At 39.4% G+C, this 17,866-nt stretch overlaps 1 protein-coding gene across 7 annotated transcripts in view; it reads left to right on the forward strand.

Moving 5' to 3' along the window:
- The window catches only part of NFIB (nuclear factor I B), a 169,764-nt gene extending 159,285 nt beyond the window's left edge, over positions 1 to 10,479 (forward strand). For all 7 annotated transcript variants that reach the window (XM_030512274.1, XM_030512277.1, XM_030512275.1 and 4 more), the window contains one exon: positions 3,672 to 10,479. In XM_030512274.1, the coding sequence (XP_030368134.1) occupies positions 3,672 to 3,801 (130 nt within the window). In that variant the 3' untranslated portion in view covers positions 3,802 to 10,479. The remainder of the gene's footprint in view (positions 1 to 3,671) is intronic.
- Positions 10,480 to 17,866: the final 7,387 nt, after the last annotated feature.

Raw genomic sequence — 17,866 nt, forward strand, 5'->3', positions numbered from 1 at the left:
AGCCTCTGCTCACAGATTTCTTCAGGAACAGCAAACTGGAGGGTAGGGTAGACCTGATTTATGCCACTCATACATGCGGAGCTTTTTTGTCAGGAGAAGCCACATGGGCAGAGGGACACGTCATTAACTGCTGCAAGGACAATCAGCTCGCCTGTGTCCTGGGCAATGAAAGGAGTTTTGTCTTCCCCTGTGTTGAGGCATTTAGTTGAATAGAGAGACCACTGCCCCTGCTTTTGTGAAACCAACGACTGGAAGTTTGGACTTCTGGTCCAAACTGGTGGATAGTGTGGTGAAGGGAAGGGTGTTCTCCCCTTTCCTGCTGTTGCCACCCATGTGGGCCCCATGCAGAGTTTGCTTTGCAATCAGCAGTAACGTGTGCTTCTGCTAGGATGCTCTGCAGGGAAGCTGTAGATGGTTTCCACGGAGAAGCCTAAACCTTGGTGCTCACAGAGGTCACTTCAGAGCAGGTTTGAGAAAGCTGACAGGGGTTCTTGCTCTTCTGGGCTATCAGTCTGGCTTGACTGCACACAGGAGCACTGGGGAGCTACAGAACAGGCTTTGGTTCAAATGGTAGTTGAAAGTTCATTTAGATTTACTGCAAATATAATGGGGTATGTGAGAATGTTAGATAGGCAGCATATACAGCTTAGCAGAGACTGAGTTGGGTTTTTGTTTTATTCTTTGTGTCACAACTGTTCTCAGAGCTTTGTGTTGTGATTAGTGCTATTCACCTCAGTAATTTTCATTCAAGTTTCCTCTTTTGTTTGCAATAAATACTTGGTGGTGATATCACGACTGGGGTGGCTGGAGATAGAGTTGAATCAAACTGCAGTATGATAAGGTTGAATTCTAAAATACAACTGGAGGTCATCAAGCCTTGAGCATCATGGCATAGGAGGTCCTAGTGAACAGCGTGGATGTCCTGTCCTTCCTGGCTGCCTACGGGGCCAACCGCTGCCTGGCGAGTGTGGGTAGATCAGGGACTTCAGCCTGCCTTTAGAGGCTTTCTTACTCCCTGAGGATTCATAAGCAGCATTGATGAGTTTGTTGCAGTCTGCATTTTTGTCATGGTCTTAATATAAGGTAGGAGGCTTAAAAGGTTTAAATAAGCACCTATTATATTTATAGGTCATATGGTAAAAACTGCCCTATTGGTCATTTGCCACAACTTATTTTCATTGAGTACTTCCCATAAAATCAAGATCTGTCTCCTACATGAAATAGTAGATAAGAAAGCTGCTACAAATAGTACTTTGTTCTTTATCAGCACTGACTGCGTTCCTTCACGTGCTGTAATCATTAGAAGGTTGTCAGCTTTAAAACAAAGAAAAACAAAGAAAAAAATCACATATGTATGTGTCTAACCACTGAAGTGTACTGTAAATTTTCAGAAAGATGCTGTGTATTTAGCCTTTGCAACAGAAATTGTTGAAATACCATGTTGACCTCACACAAAATTTACATTCTTTTAGTTTATTCTATTTTGGTTAAAGTTGCTAAACACTGTAAATCCCGAAGGACAGCAAAGAACTGTGCACTATAAAATGTATGTTCAGACAGATACTGAGGAAACAAAACTGGTTGGGATTTGTATTTTTATTTTTATATTTTATTACTATTTCCTATTTTTATAAATCCCTGTGCTTGAAAGCAATTTGCATTGTGTTTGTTATTTCAGAATTTACTTCTTAATGTTACTGAAATCCAAAGAGAAAGGAGCAAAAATGCATTTTAAAACAAATTGTAAAAGAAGATGAAGCATAAGTTGAAACAGTTAAGTCCCTTAAATGGGGTTCTGTTATTGACTTTTTTGACTTTTGTTTTTGAAACATAAGCTTTTCATCAGATCATATTGGACGAATCTTTCATGCATAAGCAGGTTTAAGTCTTCGTGCATATTTCAAGATTTTCAATCCCTTGAATAATATTTGTACTTCAGGCATTTAAAATACATTAGGATATTCATATTTTTTATATTTCTTTGAGAAAAAAAAGAAGTCCCTCTCCCATCAGAATCTGACCATCATTGAGACAAGCAGGTCAGTAATTTTTTTTCACTTTTTAATGTGTAAACCAGAACCAGAAATTGTTAGGAATCTAAGTAATAAGTTAACAAGTTTAGAGAGGTGAAGAGTATCAAACAGGAGTAAATGACAGAAGTTCTTTGTCTTACTTTTAATACAAAAGCCATTAGGAACATGTCCCTTAGAGTTCACAAAATAGGTTGACCTCTTTCTTTACTGTTTATGCAGCAACATAAACAGGAAAGGATCACTCAAATCTGCCAAGTGAAATGTAGTTATTTTATACCCATTTAAAATAGATAAAAATGGCCTGTTTTCCTTTTTACACCCAGTGCTACAGAAGTGCACCTGCTCACACAGAGAGAGAGCAGTGCAGAGGGGTGACCAAGATAGGAAGGAAGAAAACTTCCAGCATCTGTCATCCACAAAACATATGTTGCAGGTTTTAGTCTTCAGATGTGTTATCATGAAGCTTATCAGTCTAATCCCAGTGTGAGTTCCCACGTAAGGTGTTGTGTTTTTAGAAACACCTAGTGTGGAGAAAAACTAGGAAACAGTGAAATGCGGAGGAAGCACAGAGAGTTCTGGTGTTTGGCAATGATCAATAACATAATGATGCTGGTTTTCTTTTGAATAAATTTGACAAGACTTTCTCTAAAGTTCATTATTTCTAGGCTGCCAGAAACACATCTAAGGAACAGGCAGCTCTGGGTGCTGAGTAGAGGCAGCTGAGGTCTTTCTTTGAGTATCCATCTTGGAAATGATGAGGGCTTGTGGTTTACCAACCTATTACAGGTTGGCGCCTGGTAAACATGTGAATGCCATTGGGACTTAAGCTCCTCAGTGTCAAAGTTATTTTGAAATTACGACTTAAGTCCCAAAGTCATTGAATTGCCTTTGAAAATATTTTCTTTCTCAGATGTTCATTGAAAAATTTACAGTACTTACTGCTACCCTTGGCTGCAAGTGCTTACATGATTAGGCCCTGCGTTATAGCGTGTTCCTTAAGCACTGATACCTTTTGAGAAAAACCTGTAAAGAAAATAAGTTTTTTTTATATTAAAGGTGCTCAGGGGAGCCACACATCTAGGCGGCTCATCTTGGGACTAAAACAAGATAAACTGCCACGTTGTAAGAGGGTAGGAAATTGTACAGGAGGCTGAACCACTGAACCTGTATATTGTGTTCTTGAAAACAGCAGGCTGTGCACGGTAGTGTATTTGACTAGCTCTTAAATAACATCCTTGTGTTATGTAGTGTCATGTGTATGGCTTAGTTGTGTCTGCTCTATATATTTGTGTCTGAAATTTTTGGGAGTTTTCATAAACAAACAGTCCACTTAGTGTTAAGACAGCAGTAATAGTATTTGCAACTGAGATCAACACCGTGATTTTTATTTCAAATGAGTAATACTTTCACAAAGAAAACTATGAAGTAGACTCTCAAGCAACATGCACAAATTTGGTTTCTTATGTTATTAATATTAATAATATTTATTATTGTGCTATTAATAATGGATATGGCTTAACCCTGATTCAAATTAATTGTGTTCTTCTTTTTGCAACATGATTAATTAATGTTCTTTTTTTTTCTCTTTCTCTCTCTCTCTTGTTTATCTCTCCTTATCTTTTTTTGCCTTTTCAACAGTCCTGGTACCTGGGCTAGCTTGGTTCCTTTTCAAGTTTCTAATAGGACACCGATCCTGCCGACAAATGTCCCAAATTATGGTTTGAACATAATTGGAGAGCCTTTCCTTCAAGCAGAAACAAGCAACTGAGGGAAAAATAAAAAATAAAAAACAAATTTCAAAAAGAAAGGAAGACAGGAGGAGAAAAGAAACTGAAGAAAGAAGAAAAAATAGACAAGCAATTGCAGCTCTTACAATCACTAATTCCCTTACGGTTGAAACTGAAATGACATACAAAGGGTCGATGATATTTCACTGATGGGTAGAACGCAGCCCCTGCTAAGTAGCCTTTGTTATATGAAGTCCGCTGGGAAATAGATGTTCTGTCTCTGACGATATATTTTAACTGACTTTCTAGATGCCTTAATATTTGCATGATAAGCTAGTTTTATTGGTTTAGTATTCTTCTTGTTTACGCATGGGATCACTATTCCTGGTTATCTCACAAAACAAAGGCTAGGCAGCAGCAGCAGAGCTGCAGAACAAGGGCCGTGAGCCAGACGTTTTCTCAACACTCTGATTTCTGAATGTTTTAAAAATAAGCTCTGCAGCCTTTAGTTATTAGTATGGATTTATTAAACTTTGGCCCTTAATTCAGCCTTTTCTAGTGTGTTATGCAGTTTGACGTTTTCAATCAGTATGAACACACAGGCTCTATGGAATAAATGCCTCTATGTAGGTAGAAGTGTTATCTCCTCATGCAACAGTAAAAAAGTAAAAGAAAAAAGTGAACATTTTCCCCACTAAAGAAACACTTACAGAGGCAAGTGCAATTTAAAAATCATATCTAAGGGGTCATCACTATAAGTAAGTCCTTCAGCCCTTGGACTCTAAATTGAGGGGATTAAAAATAGAAATAAAAATTACATTGAACAAACTTATTTTTCCCCTCAGTTTTTGAGGGCATTAAAAAGCATTAAATCAAGACAAATCATGTCCTTGAGAAAAAGAAATCAATGGAAACACAGCACTTATGTTGGTTTAGCTGCTGCCTCCACATAGGGGTAGGATTTATTTATTTAAAGTTACTGGTTGCATCAAGAACCCATAGGGTTTACATGTTTCTGTAAAATCTGCATCGTAGAGACAAAGAGATAGGCAAATCCATGTCACAAGGGCAAAGCTTACCGTTTACAAACTGGTAATACCAGGATGGGGATATGTTATATTTAAATAATGCACTCTTAATGTAAGTTTAGTTACAGGGTGCTGAAAACTTGCATGGTGCTTTCAGAAGTTAGCCTTGTTCAACAATTATCACATATTGACAGAAATATAATGTGCATGGGCAGACATTTTGCCTCTATGTCTCTTTAAAAAAATAATTAAAATACTCTTTCCAGTAATCCTGATTTGCACGAAGTTATAATGTCCACATTACGTGCCTTGCCTTGAAATCTAAAAAAAATGGAAAAAAAAACAAAAAAAGAAAAAAAACCACACAAAAAAAATTTGACATCACTACAGTTGTTTTGCTGCATTTATTATGATTTTAAATCTTTACCATTTTTATGACAAAATATTTTGTACTCCAGATGGGAAAAAAACGTGACATCATGGATTTTTTAGACAGTTATACCTTTATCTCACATTTATAAAGCATATCATGGCTGTGTATAGTTGCCGCTTAAAAATTGTAATCAACCAGCAATATTTTCAGTATTTTGGTGTTTTTTCTATTAACCTTTCATGTTTTTCATCTTCCAATTAATATTGGGGGGAGGGGATACAAATTTATATGAATTATGCAATACCAAGTTTTGCCTATGTAGGTAGTGCTTTTAGCTGTATTGGTTATTATAGGTAAGTACACAGATTTAAAAGAAAAAAAAAAAAGAATAATGTATGCTTTTTTTTGTTTGTTTTAATTGACCAAAGTGGGTACTGCTATTTTTGCAGTGTGATGAGGTCCTTTTCTGTACTGAGAGGTGGACAGGGGATTTTTTTTTATACATACATATATATATATTCTGGGGTGGGTGGGGAGGATTTTTAACACTTTACAGTGTAGCTGTGAAGCAGTGCACCCTTAGCCAGGCAAGGGCTGCAAAGCGACTGTTCTGCCTACTGTGACAAATTTTCAAATCGGTTCCCTCTTTTTAACTTCCCACCTGGGGTGCAAGCTGAAATCATTTCTGGATTTTAAAAATAAATAATGAATTCTGTTGGAGGCAGACTTGACTTGAGGAAATTGTTTTACTTTAAGCTTTTTTGTTTTGTTTTGTTTTGTTTTTTCCTTGAGAAAGAAAAAGAGGGAGAGACAGACAGAGAGAGAAAGAGGTCAAGACCCACAGCAAGATGAAGCCTTTTCCATTCTGGCAAAGATACTGCATCCTAAAGTGTTCTGTTAGAAAATGTTTTTAGCTCAGAATGACAAAGACAGTTGCTTTGTATAGGAAATGCACATAGAGGGCCAAAGTCTTTGCTGGCATAACTCCACTGACACCGGAGTTGCTCCTGCAGAGAATTAGCCTCCCTTAGTCTGCTTGTCTGGTAAATAGTCTTTTTTTTTTTTCCCTTCTCTGTCAAAACATTCTTTTTTTTTTTTTTTTTTACCTCCCTAAGTTTGTTAACTAACAGCATCTGAATTTTCAGGCTGTGTCAGAAGTTTTCAGTGTCTTCTTATACGGCAGGTCAGATGGAGAGCTCCGGGCTCTAGCAGGGAAGGAGTTTCTTAATGCACAGAATTAGATTATGATGTAAATAAAAGTGTATTTCCATTGCAATTTACAGATCAGTAGTGGACCACTTGCTGGAGACCTCTAATGCAGCAAGGATCTTTGAGACATATGGCTCAACACGGGGTGAATTTTTCTTAAAAACACATCCTTATGTTAGGGCACAAGCAGAGTTTAGACCTGTGGGTTTGGGATACTCTGGTGGGAAAATCCATTGCTTTGCAGTTGTCTCTGCATTTTGGAGGTTTTCCTACCCTGGAGCAGCCCTGGAGTGCAGTTCCCGTGACAGCCACCCCACTGAGTGCAGAGCAGCAACACACCAAAGCCAGTCCCTTCCTGATCTGGTCAGCTCACAGCAGGTGATGAGCTGCAGTGGTGGCACATCCCCATGTCTCCAGCAGGAGATACATGTGTAGGCAGGGCCAGCATAGCTACAGAGCCAGAAGCTGCAGAGAAGCAAATCTTTGAGATTTATCCATAGTTAAACTGAAAAAAAGCAAGCCTTCATAAAAAGATATAACACATCCAAAGAAAATAAAGATCAATTTTATGTTGCTCTTTTTCTGAGCCTCATGATAAGTGAATTTGTTCACTAGGCACTTGCCTATTTGGATTACTGAAATGCATTACATCCACTCAGAGTGCACCTGAGGGTCTGGCCTGGTAAAACAAAGTATGTATTGTCCTTTCTGTGTGCCACTGATGCTGAGCAGTTCGGGAGCAGAGGCATGTGGATGGCTGGTCTTGAATAGTGCCAGTGCAAGACATCCCCCTTAAGCTTTTAATAGCACATCGAGATGAAACTGAAACAAGTTCAGGCTTCAAAGTCAATATATGTCAATAGTCAAAATGATGATTGCCCTTGTAGGAAGATGGATGACCTTAACAGAGATTTTTTGTTATCTCTGACCTCCTGTATGAGAAATACTGAGCTTACAAATGCAGTATTTTAGAAAGCAGACTCCTTCCTTCCATGTGAATGAATTCGGTTGTTAAGTAACTGTGGGTTTTTCAAACTTGCCACTCTAATAGGAAAGCCTGTTTGGAAGAAAATGAACTTTTCATTAACTGTAGGTTTGGATTGGTGTTTGTTTTTTTTTTTTTCCCAGTTATTGATTTGTTTAATTTTTTTGTTTTAGTTTTGGGTTTTTGTTTGTTTATTTGTGAGTGTTTGGGGTTTTTTTGTTTGTTTGTTTGGGTTTTTTTTTTTTAAGCTCAGCAGTCAAAAGATTAAGATCAAGAACTCAAATCCAGTCTCTAGCCTCCTCCTTCACCAGGAAGTGTATTCTGACTGAATTGAGCCACCCCGTTCTATGTGCACTGTTCTGCCTTTATTAAGTTGCTTTGCAGCCCTGGCCTCATGGCTGTGCCACTGAAGTGTGTTTCCCCTGTGACATGAACGTTTGAGGCTTGACTAAGGAAAAAAAAAAAGGCAGTGAAGGAGACTGTACATAAAGACATGGCAAAAATATTAATTATAGCAATATAGTTGTGGGGTGATGTTCAGGTGGGCAGCTCCATTGAAAATATGTGAATGAATTTGTGAAGCTGCAAGTAGCGAGAAGAAAGGAGGATCTTCTGAATGAACCGCCTACCTTGTAGACAGTAATTTGTACACTGTATAGTTTTGTTAAGATTTTTTTTTTTATTAAAATACCCTTGTTTGTAAAGCTAACTTTTTAACAATTATAACGGAAATGCATGTCATTTCCATTTTTAAACAAGAATATTCTTTGTTTGGAAACTGGACTTGGGTTAAAACTCTCCAGTTTCTTAATTTATGTATTAAGAAAAGAAATCTGTCCATGTTAGGAGTTATTTCGCAGATTCCTGTGCTTGAAAAGCATAGGTTGCTAATCCTTTAAAAATGTAAATGGAGAAAAGTTATATTTTATGAAGGTTATTTTGTTGTATTTAGTATTGGAAAAGTTGGTTTTCAGAGCATTTCAAAATGTTGGAAGCACCACTATCTTTTTATTAGTATATATGGCCTTTAGCAAAAGTTTTTGTGATTGTTACATGATGGTATTTAAGATTAGGTTCACAGAGCAATTCAGGATAGGCAGAGAACTAAAACAGTACTTATGTCTCACATAGCTGTGTCCTCAGGGAGCAGAATTTTGGATTTGCAACTTGTAGCTTCATAAGGACTTAATGAAACAGATTGCACAAGGGCATACTCAGCTGTGACACCGGAGTGTGTTCTGTACCTAAATCTAAATTATATTTACTGTGTGAGGTTATGAAGGCTGCAGAAAGTTATCCCATATTTGGTGTACAGTATTCACTTTTAATGAAACAACTCTCTAATGTTGCTGGCAGTAAGGCCCCAAGCATGACATCCAATATAGTTTACATGATCCTGTCAAGGTCTTTTGTTAACATTAACCAGCTGCATGCTCCTGGACTTTTTTTTAATTGGGTTTCTACAGAAAAATTTGAAAAAGAAAAAGGAGAGTGTAAAATCATATGCAGGCTAATCAAGTTAAACAGGAAAAGCTCCAAATTGAATGCTCTACTCCATGCTGAAGGAGCTGAAAACTGCCTCCTTCATATTTGCACTTTCTGCTAGCTCCCCAGTTTTCTCTTAATTCCTCAAAATTGTGTGGGTGTGGTGGAGCACTGCAGTTGGAGGATAACATGGACCACTGATTTTGCCCTTTAACCCTGCACAATGACCTTTGCATCAGCCAAACTTATTGCCATGACAACTCTTTGTACTGTTTCCATGCCACAGCTCTGTTGGTCACATTGTTAATAGTAAAGGGGACAAGTTGGAGACGGTCAATTTTTACATTTTTTGTTGCAATTTTTTCTTCAATGGTTGTAAGTAGTTGGTTTGGTTTGGTTTTTTTTTAAATGATAAAAGGGTTCACTAGTTAGTACTCTTTAGAAATATCTGTGTGTTGCAATTCAAATGTATGTTGAATTTGTGAAAAGGGCTTCAGTGCCACTAGCATCATAATATCCTAGAATAAGCCTTTGATACTTTTCTTGCATGATATGGTAACAGTAAAACAAAAGGTGGCCTAAATAAAAGGAGAGCAGTGTGAGCTAGTGGCACTAAAGCCAGTCTTTGTATTACTGTATTTTTGACAGAATGGTTTTGAAACTGTGCTACAGGGACTGATGTGGCAAATGTATCTCTATATGCAGAAGGAAGTTTTTTAAGAAGTATGGCTTATTATGCATTCTTCATTGAGGGCATTGAAGTTGCATGGACTGATAAAAGTTGATGCAAAATGAGAAAGAAACAAAAACCAGCAAAATGTTTACCAAAAAACTCAAACAAATGAGCAGTGCCTGTTCAATTTCACAGTCTCTGTTGAGTTCAGTTGTAAATATGTTTCAGATGACATTTTCTTCAGAAAAAAAAAAAAAAAATCTACAAAATTGTAGAATGTGAGGGGTTCCTGTATCCCAGTCATAGGCTTCTCAAGAGCTGCATTAGATTATGTCTTCATCAAGCTGTTAATTTGTGCTTATATCATATAGAACTTTTAGTAAGCTGGGAAGAGGCACCCCATCTCAATGGTATTTCTCTGAGAACAACTTTTGTAGGGCTGTGTGTTTCTTTAGATACATTTAGTACAACTGTAGATGACAAGTAGTCAGTTATTGCTTGCTAGCTACACACCAGGGTTGATCCATTTTAAAACTTTTGGCATTTTTCCCCATACTGTAGGCCATAAATCCTGAAGGTTATATTTTAATTGAAAAGAAGGTGCATGCACAGCCTTTGTGTAATGAACCTTCACTAGTAGGATGCATTACAGTACAGCTACTTAATTTTGGAATTAGGGCCCTCTGGCATCAGACCTGTTTTTAGCCTGAGTGCTAACAAAGGTTTTTATCGTGCTTGGTTGGAGGATAATAATGTTCTTTTTGGTACTTTTTTTTTTTTAGGTTACAAATGAACTCAACTGCCACAAGTTTTAAACTGGTGTAAATCAAGCTTGACTTAATGTGATTGTTACTGTTATATCCAGCCTATACTGCTAGCAGCTGCTCATACTGCAGTCAATTACTGGAAGCAGATATATTTCCTATGCAAAACTGTTTAAACAATAAAAGTGAGCTATGCTACAGACCCTGGTCTTATGTTTTCTTTTCTATCTCTCAGATTCATAATTAGTAATATCTCAGAAACTCACCTTGTTCCCTGATAGCACGGCAAAATTTACGGAGCTCAGTGTATACTTCATTTAAATTTAACATATTTGTTTGCATACATTTTGGCTTAGTGGTTACACTGAAAAAGCAGGAGAACAGAAACAAAAAGAGGTAGATATCAGCTCAATTTAAAAATTAATATTTAGTTTTCATCATCATCTTTTACCAGCCCTAGCAATTATACAGGTGATCTGAACTGCTCCTCGTATGATGATTGAGCATGATAGCAGAAGGACAGGAGATCTCTGTTTTCTTTCAGTGTTATTGACTTGTGACAGGCAGTAAATCTTTGATTTCTTAACAGCCTTCATGATAACATTTGCATTAAATAAGGACAGCAATATTCAATCTATCTTCCCCAAATTCTTCCTGACTCCAGAAAGCTTTGTTTTGGGTCAAGGTATTCGAACTCTACAAAAGAATTCTTTTTCTAAGTGTGAATTAGTTGAAATCACCTGAATGTGATGTTTCATTCAGGTCATGTTCCTGGAAATACATTGTTTTCTTCTATACCATTAGGGATCTATGAACCAGTAGCATCAGTCAGCAAGTACTATGAATATGGTCAAGAGATGACTGACTGGATCACAATGTAAAGAGTTAAACTGAATTATATGAAAATCCTCAAATTTTGCCCCACAATGAAGCTAAATAACTCTCCATCTACTTTCATCTACTTAGATGAAGGTTCTAGAGCATAATCATTATCCAGTTTCAACCATTAGTGTGAAAAATGCAAAATGGTTTGTTATTTTTTCCCACTGGTTTGTTTACACAAAGACAATTTGTTTGTTAAATTGACTAATCTTTCTGCGAAAAACCCTTTGTTGTATGTGTGTGTCCCTCCAAAATAAATTGTCAGGCACTGAAAAGTTAGGAAATTCAGCCAATTTGTCCTCCTAGAACTTCCTTGAATGCTGTCATTTGGACATGATTTGTAATACGGACTTAGGATTCCATGTCTAAAATTCCAGAACAGAAAACCTTCCTGCATAACCCAGAGATGCTCAGATTCAGTCTTGGCTCCTTCTTCAGTCACTCTGCAGCCCCCTGCAAAGCAGTCCGCTGCTGTATACAGCCACTGGAGTCCTGCAGCAGTTTCCTACATAACATTGATCCTCTACTCCATATATGCCAGCCACACAGTGGCACTGATGCCAGTAATTCAGGACAAAGAATGGCAGCTGCCTGGGTTTATTCGCATTGCCAGTGCCAGAGCCAGGGCTGCAATGCCATGCTCAAGATATGTAATGTAGAGCCTAAAGACACTAAGCTATAGTAAGCAGGAAGGAGGGAGTGCAAAGAAGACCCATGGCTTGAAACTTCATGGTGAGGACATGCTTAGGTGAGGGGAAGCTCCTGGTTGAGGCCTTTCTGCTTTCCTATATGCTAGATTTTTGAGAAGAAACAGATAAACAACCCATGGACTAGTGTTTAACATCTTTATTTTTAAACTCCGTTGTTATTTTTGTATGCTTTCCCATGACCTTAAAACTTATAATTGAAAAAGACCACCAGATCCAAACACATGCGCAAGCAGCAAGGTGGAAATCCGCACAGCCACCTCAGTTTTTTGCTGCTTAAATCATTACATTAAGTTGTTAACTTTGCCATGTGAGGGTTTCTTTTAGAGTCTTACTTTTCTTTCTATTCCAGTTACTGAGCTAAATTTGTATATTATAGCTGTTGCTTAATCAACTTCTGGCTGATTGGGCAAAGCTGAAAACAAACATGGTCTTGGCTTCTTGCTTGTGAGCATGGGCCCATGGGCATCTCTTTCCCTGGAGATGAAGGCACTTAGTGCTAGAGCACCCTTGGGAGTGTTTAGCTGCCAGAATCTGAATCATATCCATGAGCGTGTTTGAATAGAAGAAGGTTATTGAATGCTCTGGATCAAACCAAATTTTGCCTGTCCTTCACTGGAAATAAAAAAGGCTCATCTCTGCTATCCAGGTAACTCGCATGCCTGTTCTCACATGCCTACTTAAAATAGCAGCAGCCTCAAGTCTTTCTGGTAGAGTAACTGTAGGATTATTTTATATACATCACCCTCGGGAATGGCAGAACCATGCCTACTGAGACTTAACAATGGAGAGCAGTCCATTTTTGCTGGTCAAAATTTGATAGATTAAAATAGGATCTAGAAGAGGGAACTTCAATAGAAGAGCTATCCTATTTCTGCCTGGCAAATACATCTTCAGAACATCCACTGATGGTTTCTTTAAGGTAGTTACCGGCATGAAATTAGCCACTATTACCAAGGCCATTACCTATGAACGTTGATTGACTGAGCTGCTGGAGAGCTGCAAAGATCTGTCTAAAGCTGTGCAAAGATTCAAGAATGTCTTGAACTCAATTTGCATTCACCATTATGTACTACTCTGGTCCAGTTGTCCTACTCTGTCTAAAGTATCAGCGTGTTACCCAGACAAAGAAAGGAGTGAAAAAAGTTACAGGATATTAGTTGCAAAATACAAAGCTTTAAAAAATATGGAAGGTGCTGCCACCACTAGTCCTTCATTTCAAGCCTGACTTGCAGCTGGCCCCTGCCCCCATGCTGTTACATGATACCTAAACAGACCCCGCTGCTTAAAAAAGAGGAGGGAAACCTGCTCATCTTGGAGGTTGACTTGATGCTACTGGAGTTGATAGAAATCCCTCAGCTGATTTTTGACACAGGTTGGACAAAGCCTACATTGCTGTCAAGGCACCTTAATTTAAATGAATATGGATTTCCACGTCTTAACATGTGCGTTTTGGCTTTTTTTTTTTTAACCTTTCCCTAAAGTGGCTGCCTTAGGGTGAAAGAAGGTGTTCAAAGCAGAACATAACTGTTTCTGCTCACTAAGCTCATACTCAATCCAGAAACAATGGCATCCATTGACTATATTTAGCTGCACTGCAGGCTGCCAAAACCAGCACATATTGCTGTGGGCAGACAAGAAAGGAAGTCTGATACACGACAGGGCTGGGACATGGATAAAAGATATATCCCCTCATAACTGACAAGTCGAGCACTGCAGCACTGTGAAGCTGGAACCATACCAATTGTAAGCAGCTATTAGTTTTCAAAACCTGCTTGGTCAGATAATTGCTGATGTTTCAAGAAACAAATGGTGGCCCCAGTCAGACCACTGAAATGACTCTGAATGCAATGAGGTCATGCAAGGGTAAGTGGGGGCTTTAGTACTTAAGCACTTTTCAGACATAATTCTGGTTGTAAAACACCTTTCTCCCAAAGTATTTGAGATTGAAATATTTCCCCCAGTGTATTTTTCTGCTGCAGTACATTCAAAAATGTCACAGTTACTTACAGTGGATTTGTTTCACAGCCCAGAAAACTTGGACCTGTGAAAACCCTCAGAAGTTGAGTACATTTTCCTGTTTCATGGAGACAAGAATACAAAGATAAGATTATATGGTTTGGGTTTTTTTTAGGTAGCTTGATCTCCTTTTGTCCCTGTTCCCAGGATACGGTTGGCTTTCTGGGCTGCAAGTGCACACTGAAGCCAGCTCATGTTAAGCTTCTCATCAACCAACACCCCCAAGTCCTTCTCCGCAGGGCTGCTATGAATCTCTTCTCCACCCAACCTGTAGCTGTGCCTGGGATTGCCCTGACCCAAGTGTAGGACCTTGCACTTGGCTTGGTTAAACTTCATAAGGTTGGCATCGGCCCACCTCACAAGCTTGTCCAGGTCCCTCTGGATGGCATCCCTTCCCTCCAGAGTATCAGCCGAACCACACAGCTTGGTGTCATTGGCAAACTTGCTGAGGGCGCACTCAATCCCACTGTCCATGTCGCCGGCAAAGATGTTGAACAAGAGATGTCCCAACACTGATCCCCGAGGGACACCACTTGTTACCGTTTTCCAACTGGACATTGAGCTGTTTACCACAACTCTTTGTGTGCGGCCATCCAGACAGTTCTTTATCCACTGAGTGGTCCATCTATCAAATTGATGTCTCTCCAATTTAGAGAGAAGGATGTTGTGCGTGACAGTGTCGAACGTTGTGCACAAGTCCAGGTAGATAACATCAACTGCTTTGCCCCTGTCCATCAGTTCTGTAGCCCCATCATAGAAGGCCACCAAATTGGTCAGGCAGGATTTCCCCTTAGTGAAACCATGTTGGCTGTCACCAACCACCTCATTGTTCTTCATGTGCCTTAGCATGCTTTCCAGCAGAATCTGCTCCAAGATTTTGCCAGGCATAGAGGTGAGACTGACTGATCTGTAGTTCCCCGAGTCTTCCACCTTCCCCTTCTTGAAAATGGGGGTATGTTAGTTTGTTTTGGTTTTGAACAGGAGAGGAAGGCATACACCACAATAGCTGTAAAATACACTTAATAATAAGAAAATAAGATAAATATAACATGATGCGTCCCCAGGTCATCAAGTCAACTTTTTTGAAGGTTATTTGGAGCATAAGGAGCATGACAGAGTTCAGCATCAAGGTGAGCATCAACACAGTGAGGAACTTCCTCTTAATTTCCTGTAAGCTATTCAGAACTGTCTGTGGAGTTGTATATCTTAGTTTGTCTACACCGTGTAAACACAAATGTGAATACAAATTTCCAGGTTTTCCTTGGCTGGAGTTACAATGACTGAGATATAACATGTAAGTTGCCCCAGAGCCTTCTTGGTACTACAGAATTACACACTTAGCTGGTTGCACATTGGCATTATTGTGATTAAGAGTGGGTTAAGATTATTAGTGAATCAACTATATCACCATGCAGACACAAACACACTGATCATTTCTCAGAGTGCTGAATTTGCATTCATAATGCAGTTTAGAACACAGTAGCCTGCCTGTAAGTGAAGTGACTTTTAATTATTTATGTTCTACACTGACATGAGCATTGCTTTTCTAAGCCAGCCAGTCCAACCAGTTTTCACTGTAGAATAAAAAAGAAGCATCTGTGATTACTTGATTCCTTCAGCTTCCCTGCTGAGCCTATGCAAGTACTTCTGAAGATTTTTTTACGAACTTTGTATAATATTCAGCTTTCCTGCAGCTCCTTGTTTCATGCACCAGTTTATCTTTTCACTGAATTCTCTGGTGTATTATTCAAACATTTAGTTTTGCATCAAGGATTTTTGTTTTACTCACTTTCTCCTTACACTGTTACTGCTCATCTTTATGTTCAGCTCTTTCTCCCTCACAATCACTTGTAAAGATACTATTTTCTTGCATCTATGAATAAGAAAATCTTACATTGTGTTTTCCTTTAAAGAATTATTAAAATTTCACAGTGCCTTTTTGGCCTTTCAGTAGTTTTCATTTTTAGGTTCTTCTGCCTCAGAGAAATATGTTTTAAAAAAACAAACAAAACCTCTCAAATGGTTCACTGTATTGTCAGAATAAGTTGTGAACACCCAGACAAGGGAAAAAAGAAACGGTTTTGAAAAAACCCCACAAAACCAAGTAAAAGTAAACACAGAAAGTTCCAAAGGTAGAGGAATGCTCAAAAAATTCTGGATGTTAGGTTATAAAATATTCATGGGCTGAGTAGGTTTTTGCATAAGTCCAGCTTCTGGGCTTTCATATCAACACAGTGTCCTTGACCAGCATTTGAGTCCTAGCTATGCAAGTTAGAACTACTAGTATGAGGCCCCAGGATGAGTTAATGCACTTTGGAGGATGTGAAAGTGGTTTAAGCCAGTCATGCAGAAGTAGCTGCAATCAGATGGTCATCTCTTGGGTCGTTTTTACCTAGTGCCTTCTGGGCATGTGCCTCTAGCACCACACAAGGTTGAAGGTCCCATTATACCTACCAAACATGCTCTGCTCAGGGGCAGAGCCATAGAGTGCTGGCAAAGTCAGAATGGGGTATCATTAGGAAGCTTCGACAGTGCCTACTGTGGATGGTGTGCTCCTTCAAGCTAGTGGCTTTCAGTCTGTGGTCATAAGAAACCCTGGGGTCCTTGGAATACTTCTGCAGGAGCTGTGAAAGACAATTAAGGAAAGAAAACTCACTGCCAACAGGCTCCAATTCACTATATAACACCCGTAGGAAAATGTCTGGGTCCACAAAACGGAAAAAGTGATTTCAATGCATTTGGTGTTTTCTTAAAGCAAAGAGTAGAATGAAGAAGTTAAAGTGAGTGGAATGGTGATGACCTTCTAGCTACTATTTTTCCTGTCACACCATTAGGTTTTGAAGGACATGTGGAGATGCCTTTCAAGCATTTTTTAGATTTATAACACTTCTGTTCAGGTCTGTGAGGTTTCATGCAAGGAAGAATGTGAGGACAAAAAACCCTGCTATCTTATAAAAATATAAGTTAATTCCCTTTGCAATTTGATAGTTGTGTGGAGGGTCCCAGGAGAACAATATTAGGGTAACTCAGGAAAAGAAAGAGTCTTGCCCTGTGCTCAGGGAGGAAATTTCCAGGGTTAAGCACAGCATCCCTCTGTGAGACATCAAAAAACTCTATGTTCCCAGGGTGCTGGGGACTGGAGAGACAGACAGCTGACATACGCAGACTCACAGCTGGCTTCATACACAACTCCTGCTGCCAGGCCTGCCCTGTCTTTCCCAAGGTTGGGAGGTTGACAAGTCTCTTCTCCGGCATGCTCAGTGTACCCCTTTCCCTTTCCTGCCCTTATCCCTCTCCATTTGCTCAGACTCCATACTTACCATTCCCCACAATCTCAGGTGGATATTAATCACAGAGGCAGTTCCCACAATGCTTCCCCTGTGTCATGTGTACTCCTTGTTCCTCCTGAGGATGAAAGGTGGGAGTTGGATCACTCTGCCCCAGCATGGGAGGTGGCACATAGTGGTGAGCAGGAGCTTGAGGAGGATCCTTTCCCATTACAGGGAGTATCAGAGGGAAAGGGGATTTCAGAGTCCCCAGAAGCAGCAAGGGCACCTGCAGACATGCCAGGCATGCCTTCCCCCTCCTACACCTCCAATGGCACCATTCCTTCAGTGGTGCCACAATGAGGAGCCCCTCCCCAGCCTGACTTGAGCTTGGCTGACCTTGTGCCTCAGGGAAGGGTGGAAGCTGCCCAGTTGTCTCAGCATTATATCTTCAGATCAAGGTATCTATTCTGCCTTGGTTGCACTTAACTCCAAACTCCGGTTTTGAACAGGGATTGCTAAAATAAATAAACAAAAACTGAGGATCTGTGGTACCTGTTATCTGTGGCTGCTGGGGCTTGAGGTGTTTTGTCCTGGAGAAACAGTCACAGTGATCAGAAGATTTTAGGCAGAAATGATGTCACTTCTATGTGTTTGCTCCAGGGGTGTGATGAGAGAAAGACTTTGCAAAGATGGTTGAAAAATGCTGGTAAAC

Source organism: Strigops habroptila, chromosome Z, assembly GCF_004027225.2.
Source record: "Strigops habroptila isolate Jane chromosome Z, bStrHab1.2.pri, whole genome shotgun sequence".
NCBI lineage: Eukaryota > Metazoa > Chordata > Aves > Psittaciformes > Psittacidae > Strigops > Strigops habroptila.